Source organism: Lipophrys pholis (assembly GCF_963383615.2).
Source record: "Lipophrys pholis genome assembly, chromosome: 17".
Classification (NCBI taxonomy): domain Eukaryota; kingdom Metazoa; phylum Chordata; class Actinopteri; order Blenniiformes; family Blenniidae; genus Lipophrys; species Lipophrys pholis.
In genome coordinates this window covers 14,041,754-14,051,447 of record NC_137643.1, presented here as the reverse complement: position 1 = coordinate 14,051,447, position 9,694 = coordinate 14,041,754, and the positions used below count along the sequence as shown (strand labels likewise).

The window sequence follows — 9,694 nt, the reverse complement described above, 5'->3', positions numbered from 1 at the left end:
ACCTGTTCCAGTCGGCAGGGCGAGCATGCCCGACCCCGCTCCTTCATACATCAGCAGCCCGTCGCTGCAGACAGCGGCTGCATCCCCGCGGTTCTCCCATGGATCTCCGGGAACCGATCCGTGTCTCCCGGCTCGTGTCTCCGGCTGCACGCTCCGATGCGCCCGTTCACTCACAGCAATCGCTCTTTTACCATCGAGATGATCTCGTGTTTAATGTCCGGGTAGTTTGATCGCTGTGCTCTCCTCTTCCCCGACAGAGCTGCGTTTCTTCGTGCAACGGCGGAGAGAGAGAAAACATTGAAAAAAATAAAATAAAAATGGCCTTAGCACAAGTTGAGAGCGACCTCCTATCCAGAGCGCCGGCACACGCTGTTTCTGTGGATCACACTGTACAGAGAACAATGCACAGCGTGCAGCTCCGATCAGGCATTAGGCTCCAGCGCTGACTCCGGATAGCAGTTGTTGGTTACACTTCAAAGCTCCGAGCGCACGAGGAGAGAGGGAGGGAGAGAGAGAGAGGGAGAGAGAGAGGGAGGGAGAGAGAGAGAGAGAGAAAGAGAGAGAGAGCCCCCCCCCCCCCCCCCCCCACACACACACACACACCGTCTGAAAAATACACGCACCCAGCTGCATTAACATATGGTGTAATAATGAATTCACTAGCGCGCTCCGTAAATGTATTAAATGTGACAATTGCGCATAAATCTATTTATTATGTTCTCCCGCATGCTGTGCACGCACTTATTATTGTCTTTAGGGTCTTGGAGCTCTCCATGGTAACAAAGTGGAGCAGGAGAAGGTGGAAGTGGCTGACTGATATAAACTTTTGAACGATGATGTTGTATTGTGACATTGCAGGCTCATTAATATGGATGCGATCACAGTTTCTGACTCCTCGCAGCCACAATGCGCTGCAGGTCATATTAAATAAAATAAAGCAGTAGTAGAATACTGACTGCACAATATGATGCACTGCACTCTATGGACAGAACCTAATAAAATATGAAATAGAGTTAAAAAATATATAGTCTAAGTTGTCAAGAAAAACTCTAGTTTATTTAAATACAGCAATAGAATACATTCACATGCAGTCAAGACATTTAGAAATAGTAAAATCCTGAAACTGATCTTTTGACTTTTAAATAATTCCGAGCACACAAAAACTTAGAAAATAAAAACATCAAAATGGTACCTCATATTGTAGAAAGAGTTGAATCCAAACCAACTTGTCCTCTGTCCTGTTTGCAGCGGCAGCAGACCTTCTCCCATGCGGCCCACTGCAGACAAGATGCTCCTCACTTCCGAGGCGGAGATCCCTAAATGGTGCCTGGAACCTCTGTGAAGGTATCACAAAGCAGCGGGTGGTGTGTGTGTGTGTGTGTGTGTGTGTGTGTGTGTGTGTGTGTGTGTGTGTGTGTGTGTGTGTGTGTGTGTGTGTGTGTGTGTGTGTGTGTGTGTGTGTGTGTGTGTGTGTGTGTGTGTGAGCGTTGCTTGTTTGCATGAGAGATAGAGAGGAAGGATCAGAAACCCTTCAGTCTGACAGATTAGATCCAAAGCCTTGCCCTGTGAAATGTAACACCGGACTGCTCACAGGTCTGACTTTAATACAGACATGCAGTTCTTGTGGACGGGTGGATGTTGTGCGATAGAAATGTGTATGTTTGGGGAGAGGGAGTGTGCTTTACTACTTTTGACTAATTAAACAAAGTGAATTAGCTATCTCCCCAGCCAGAACGAGTCATGGCTGGTTACACATCATTCATCGTGACTAATTCAGAGAGATGTCACTCAGCTGGGTGGAAATGTGTGTGTGTGGACCTGCGTGTTGTAACTTTACTGTTGCATGTGTATATGTTTTGGCGTTATCTGCCACCACGTTGCATGTGCAGATATCTTTACATTTCGACATGATACCATTTCTCTCCCTCTGTCACTCTCCGCTTCACTATTTTATCACTGGCTTGATATGTCGTCAATGGGGCTGGCATGCTAAATGATAATTAAGACCATTACACGCTCACAGAGCATGCTACCAGTGCAGCACACGGCTCCCTCAATCGGAGCCTCATCTCAGGGGACACCCGACTACTCACACAGTCGTGTATCTCTCCAAATTAGGTTAGATTTTCATTCCACCTCATTCACCATGGATGTGATGTGGTTATTATAAACTCATGATATGGTTAGTGAACCTGCTGCCGTTAGATGGGTGGAGGCATGATGGTGGCACGTTAAAGGGGAAATGAATTGCCAACGCTCAGCACTGCACATTTCGGTTTCTCTTGCTCAAACATGCCCCTCGATCTGATGTATGTTTTCAGACAAACGCTCGTAGACGGAGACACGCCAGGCGACGCTCGCCGAGTGACTGACAACCGCACGCATGTGAGCGTTTGTGCAGAGTGACATGCACAGCAGGGCTGAAGACACATACACTGAACCTTTGCACACGTACACCTCCACCTCCCTGTTTGTTGACTGAGAGGTTTAAACATATTTGGATGGATAGATAAAGCTCCTTTATTTCTTACCATTTTTTCCCCCATAAGGAATTTCCATGACTATCTTAAAATAGGTTGTTTTTTTTATGCTTGTCTTAATGACCTTACAAATAAGTCGTATCAGGTTGGGGCCTCTTACTAGTTATTGAGATGTCAATGATTTGTCAGCAGTCAATGAGTCTAGTGTCACTTCATGGACTGTGACCAGCTACAGCAATGACAGGCTACATTATGGACCATTGATGAATCGTTTTTACAAACTGATAGTCCATGCATCCTCTGTACCGTTGAATCCAACTTTGCATCATGAAGGGCTGGAGCCAACCTCATTATAAGCAAAGGAAGGGTGCACCAGGTCACCAATCCATCACAGGGCAAACAGGCAATCACAGAATCACATTTACACCGAACAGTAATTTTCAGTCTCTTAATTATGCCTGTTTTTGGTCTGTGGGATGAAACTGGAGACCCTTAAGAAAACACACTCAGAAAGTCCCCCATGCCCAACCGGGACTAGAACCAGAGACAGAGTGCAAACCACAACACTGCTGTGGCCCACACCCTCATAATGTCATATAGAATTACACAGTAACGTGTTGCAACTTTTACCTGAATTTTCTTCTACCGCCGTCTTTGTCATGTCTCTAATCTAAAACATCTTAACCCAGAAACCCCTCTCTGCAATCATATTACACATCCACACAGTAATCTTATCGCTTAACATTGTGCCTTTAGTTTAGCTTGAAGGCAGCTGTGGTCTCCTCCTCCCCGATCTCCTCAGGTTTCCCTTGATCTGGGGTGTGGACGTGCTCCTCAGTCTGATAACCCACCAGCACGGATATCGAATACTGGTTGGGGGAAACATCGCCTCAGGTTTAAGGTTGTTTTGATGTATGTATACAAATCAACAAATCTTACTGACAAAAGGGGTTTGAATTTAGGGGCAGATGAGATTGTGAGCTCCAGATCAGATGCGAGATGCTGCCCTCTTTACCTACTTGATTGAAAAAAAATGATGGTTCAAGTTTTGTGTGAATAATGGAAAAGATGAGATTCTGAGCTTTTGTTTGTGATAAGGATGACAAGAGTAGAACACATTTTCAAATGGGCATCTGGGGTTCATGTGTCTTGTGACATTCCTATAATTAGTTGTAATAGGAGGTCTTGTGAACCATATCCACAGCATGGCTGTGTGTGAATGTCCCATTGTATATATCGCACATAAAGGAAACAGCTACTGTAAAAGTATGTGTGTAAATTGAGCACAGAGCTGCAGCTCTAAAAAGCAGCGCTCACTCACCGTATAGCACTCGGGGGCATCGTAAAAAGCATGAAGTTAAAATGTTGCCATAGTGCTGCCTTTGCAATGCAGCATGGGAGTCTTACGCATTAATGTATGACTGTATATTAACAAAGCACAAGGCCAGGTCTGATTATTTTTACCACAAAAACACAGAGCAACCAAGAGATGGAGATAAAATCAGTAGCTCTGATTTAATATTGATATGAGTGCTGGACTCCATTAAGCCTTGTACACATTAATATTTACTTATATGATATTTTATTCTTTCTTATTTGCTATTTCAATATTCTATTAATATTCTATTCTGTGTGGAGCAACGCTTTAAGAGATGAATGAAGTATTTTCTAGATGTTTGCAGCGTTTGAAAGAGTAGAATATGGCAGCCTCTAGTGGTGAAGTTAAGAACAACACCTAATGAAGGGGTGAAGAAAATATGGCAGAATAGAAAGTACTCTCTGCATTATAATGATATTTTTTTTCACCAATCCGAACTGAAAGGGGTCGAGATCTTTAGAAATAAATTCAAGCTCAAAAATTAAAGTTTTGTAATTGTAAAGCTCATGAGAAGCTCAGGCCACGAATGCTTTCTCTGATTTTTGGGTGAATGACAGACATCCACAAGTTTTCACATAGTGAAATGTTATAATTACCGGCTGTTAGGATCCACAGGTGATCAAAAGAGTAACTGTTCTTATGCCAGTTTGATTTCAAATCGAAAAATCATGTGAGTCTATATATATAGTATGCAACTGTTGTATCAGTTACCTTGATTTCCTGGTTTTGCACATACGTTTATTTTTTGATCTGAACTAAAATTCAATGTTAAATATGTTTGTTTTGATTAAATAATAATTTTATGTATTCCTTATTTTACTGACGGTTTCCTCATAATCAACTCCTTATAATAAATATCAAACACGTTTGTTTTAAATTGACAAAGACAAAAATTTCTGTAAATTAAAAACAACTAAAGTCAGGCAGATTTTGCTGAAAATAACTGCAATTCTGCTTATTTTTTCTCCATTAACCCAGATATACTCTTTGTATATATACACTTTGGTTCTTGCTCACTGCCACAGTGAAGGATTGATAAAGAATGACGACTTAGCCTTAACTGAGATAAGGAGCGTCTAATCTGTGGAAGTTTGATAAACTATCTTGCAAAGTAAAAATGACCCACGTTTATTCAACAGCCACTTTGCTATGAAGTTAACTGCCTCACTCGAATACACACAAACACCCTGACTAGAACATCAGATGTGTGTGTGTGGAGCAGTAATCAGGATTAAATGATGCATTAAGTATTTAATTACTCAGGTGAAGCATCACTGTGCGTTGGCTGTCTGTTTTAATTTTATTAGCTGACATGTTTATGGAAGTATCTCCCTGTGCTTAACTTCTTCACAGTGCCTCACCTCCAGGGTGTGTGTGTGTGTGTGTGTGCGTGCGTGCGTGCGTGCGTGCGTGCGTGCGTGTATACTTTGTTCGGTTGTCTGAAGCCGAGGTGATGTATGATTGAGAGCAGATGACTCCACTTTGTCCGGAGAACATGAGCACTGTGAAAAACTGCTCCTCGTGTGGAGGATTTGAGTCGGAGGCAGAGTGCTTGACTTTCGGTGTTTAGTCCCAAGCTTATAATGGGATTGACCTCGAACACTGTCAGGTTGAGTCTGTTATAGTTTGCATACATAAGTGTGTATTTCCATACACAAAAAGGCTGATGTGAGACCCATTGGCTTTCAGATTATGAATAAGATGCATCTCATCTGCGCACATTATTGTTTCTCCTTCTAGAAAGACACAAGTATTGCTCTGGATTTTAAATACAAGCTATTGATACTGTGATGTGAATGAAAGTCACATATTGATTGATGCAACATATTTTTTTTTCCATAAGAACAGAAGTTTCCCTTTCTTCCAATAACGTCCTGATAATCAGCAACCATACACGGCTGCATGAATCAACTCCTACAGCTTTTACTCAAAGAGGATGAATTATTTGTGTTGCCTCAAGTAGTGACAATTCACATTTATGAGCATCTCAAAGCGCATGTTTCTGCAGTATGTCCTGGATAGAAAGGTGGTCCTCTTATAAGGATACAAACACACAACTGATGTAATGACTGAAGACAGTTGATGTCACTGTGCTCACACAGCTATTCCAGAAACCCAGAACAGAATTGCTTTCTTCACCCCTGCACGTCTCAGGTTTACATTATTCTTGACATTGTATTTTGACTTTATTCTCGACATTCTCAACTTTTGGGTGTGAAAGGGTGCATGACGAATAAAACGTATAACTCCCACGATGTTTTTTTTTACATGACTGGATCTAATGAGGCCAACTGGGATCGTGTAAAAAAAATAGATGAATTAATATATTGGGAGGTCTGTTGATGTAATGCACGGTATTGTCCACATAGGGGAGCAGTTGCACAAGTGATCGGCTCTAGTATCCTCTTGCCTCCGTCAATATATCTTCCTCTCCTATTCGTTCATTACCGCTTTGTCCAATTCAGGATCGCATGGCGCTGGAACTGGCTGAAATGCAGAGTAGATAGACCCAGAAAACCGCAAGCACTCACATCTATACTGCAAACTGCAAACAATCCTGAAAGTCTTCTCTTCCGATCAGTCGTCCATGTGTATCATGTACCGCCAGATGGCGGAAACAGCAGCAGGTTCACGCTACAAACCAAGCAATGTGAATGTGTCAGACAGCTGAACAAACCATACATTTTCATAAGGTATTGCAACTCTAAAATTTTGAATTAAATGTAACTTATTCGTGTAATAGAATTAATGCAACTATCCATCCTGATGCTGACGTCACTAACCACGTTTTAGGGATTAAGAAAAGTTCGCTTAGCATTTTTATATTATTGTTTGGCCTTGATCTACGTAGTTTGCTGTCTGTTGTATGTCTGAACAGTTAAAGCAACAGGGTGAAGATTCGGTTATTTATTTATTTGGTAATGTAAACAGTTATACACTAAGTGAAATTCATATTTTAAAGTCGTGTTCGTGTCTTGAGACAGTTGGGTGTTTCCCCTCCTCCGATCCTAATCACAGTTGTTATTGAGAGTGATTGATGTCTCCCATCATTGCGCGCTGTGGAGAGACGATCATTGCATGCAGCAGCATCATAATGGCATCGCTGACAGACAGCCTCGCGGTGTTTCCTGCCTGTTACCTGCACTGCACCTGTGGGCTTCGCTCTTCTCCTGCCTTTTACACACGCGACAGAGGCGAACGGGCGGGCGGGCGCGCGCATTTACGCGCACACTCCTCACGCTCGCCCGGCTTTGTGCTGAGTTGACTGGATGAGCCGCCTGCCTGCTCACACAGCCTCAGCATCTTAAATGGGAGCACCTCACGCGTTTGGACGACTTATACCTTTTCCTCAGTAACTTTGATGGGGACTTCGACACCACGCAGGGAAGATGCCTGTAATGAAAGGATTATTGGCGCCACAGAACACGTTTCTGGACACAATAGCCACACGATTTGATGGCACTCGTAAGTTTGCTCTTTAACTATTTTAAAAACAGAACGATGGTTTCAGAAACCGTGTATACTTTAGATTCGAATGTTAGTTTCCTTCCCTGGTTTGAGTTCATTGGTTTGTAAGAAGCTTAAATTGATTGTTATTGCTTATTTTCTGTGCCTGTGTTTGTACAGTTGGTATCAGATATCTTTCAGTGTGAATGGATTTCATATAAATGTGAGCTTTGGGCATTTCGTACCATTAATTTTTACTACTAGATAATGTGATAAAGGTAGAGGACCAGAGAAGGACTAGAGCGCGCACCCTGCTGTCTCTGTCCGTGGTGCTGAAAGCGCTTTCAGCACCACGGACAGAGACAAAGGCTTCCATAGCGCGAACGGTCCAGGCTTCCAGCTTCGTCCCAGGCATCCACACAACTTGTTTTTCAAGTTGCTTACTGGTTCTTTTAGGCTAATATCGATAGTTATTTCTGCGCAAATTCGGGTTAGTTTATAATAGAGGGTTCCCTTTTGCTCATTTGTGCCTTAATTCTATTTTGTCCGTTTACAATGTTTCCACCTGCTGGCCTGAAATCAACAGTCACTTTATCTATTGGTAGATGGCAATTAAGTTTCTTCAAACTGAGGAACATGTAGGCTTTTCTTAGCAACAACTTTTACATGAACTCTGACTTGTCATTTTAGCAGTATTCCATTTTTTGTGATGTTTTATAAACATAAAACAAGAAATTGGAAAACTCAATTTAATTTCTCTTACATTATTCCTGGGAATCAAAAATGATTTACAAATTATGCTTTGTTGAGTAAATATTTTTTTTCCGCTCAGTTTGATTACATGTCGGCTTCTTTGCTCAGCTGTGAATGCTTTTTTTTTTTTTCAAATAATTTGCTTTAAAGTTAAACTTATAGATATATCTATAAGTACATAATGTGTTGTGTTGAGTGGATCACCATGCCATGTCATTTTCTGAAAGCACAATCAATAGTAAATGCTATCATTGTTGACTTAGTATACAGTATTTTACAATTACAGTCCTTTTATACAGCCCCGGAGAGACAAACATAAAGCCTGTAAATTTGGCTTCCGGCATGAACTTCAATAACTACTGTTTTTAATTTGTACATGGGGATCACATTTCTTATAGTGAGAGTAGTAGATTTAACACAAGACTGAGACCCAGCCTGAGATGCCAGTGATGCAGCAGTGAAACCTAGATACTTAATGGTAGTGGAAAATCTTGTGTATCAAAGACATACTATGAAGGGGACTTTTGTGAAGTTGTCATGCAGCCTGAAAAGTGACCGGCTTTTGAAACATCAGTTTTTTTGAGAAACATTGTGGTGGAGAGGATATACGATTTTTCAGCAAATCTACAAATTGACACTACAGGTCTGAAGCAACACATTTTAAAGAGCTGCAAATAAAGGACATAGTTTCTTGACGTTTCACTGCATTTTTCACAAGAAGGCTTTGCCACAGTTTCCATAATGTTAGAACTGCTTGTTTTCCCATGTATCATGAGAAGATAAGTCAAAAAATTTAGACTTTTTAGAAATATAATCTACTCATATCTATTGTCATTATTTAAAGTTTTTATGCATACTGCACTGTATGTTGCCCCTAATCTTAAAATAGTTTTACACAACTGATGCAGCCGTTTGCGGATTTCGTGGCCCTTTACAACTCAAACCTGCAACCCGACTGCCACTTTTGCACAGCTCTTTGCAATAGTCTTTCATTTCCAGCAGTCCGGCCTCCACAACATTTAAAGAAAGACAATAACAACCAGCAACATCCATCCTCATATCAGTCCTTCTGTCAGCAGGTTGAGCAGCACTCTTGGAGTAAAACCGGGCTATATGTTGTGTCGCAAAAAACACATCCAGCTGCCTGGACAGTAGCTCTGCTGTAACACGAGGGAATTGGAGTGCTATACCATACAATGCACAAGTGGTTTGTCAAGCTCCAGGGAATGAACTGCTGTCCTTGAGCTGGTAAGGTGGAGGAAATTAACGTTGGATTTAAAGTGCAAGATGGGGCAGACTGGAGGCAGCGGAGCCTGACGGGACAAATTAGGCCTGATGGCCCAACCAAGAGCAAGTATAGGGGAAGCGCGAGCTTCACTGCTATGTGATCCCCTCTAATGCCGTCCGAAGCACAGGCGGGCAGTGTGGAGTGGAAAACAGTGATAAATGGTTGAAAGTGAAAGTGGGCAACTCTCTGATCTGATTTTCTTTCAGAGAAAAAGGTTTTCACATTTACTGCCGTCTCTTTAAATGGATTTCACGTTTTTCACAATCACAAAGAACGACTCTCCCCTCTAGGCTCAGACTCAAGCTTATTTCACTAAATTGAGCCGCCTTCTTCATAACTGGACTCCAG

General features: G+C 41.9%; 1 protein-coding gene across 1 annotated transcript in view; it reads left to right on the top strand.

The window, feature by feature from the left end:
• Positions 1-7,247: 7,247 nt before the first annotated feature.
• The window catches only part of kcnh8 (potassium voltage-gated channel, subfamily H (eag-related), member 8), a gene marked incomplete at both ends in the record, with an annotated part of 48,755 nt that continues 46,308 nt past the window's right edge, over positions 7,248-9,694 (top strand). Inside the window, one exon of the mRNA XM_080485140.1 lies at positions 7,248-7,323. Coding sequence (XP_080341266.1) covers positions 7,248-7,323 — 76 coding nt within the window. The remainder of the gene's footprint in view (positions 7,324-9,694) is intronic.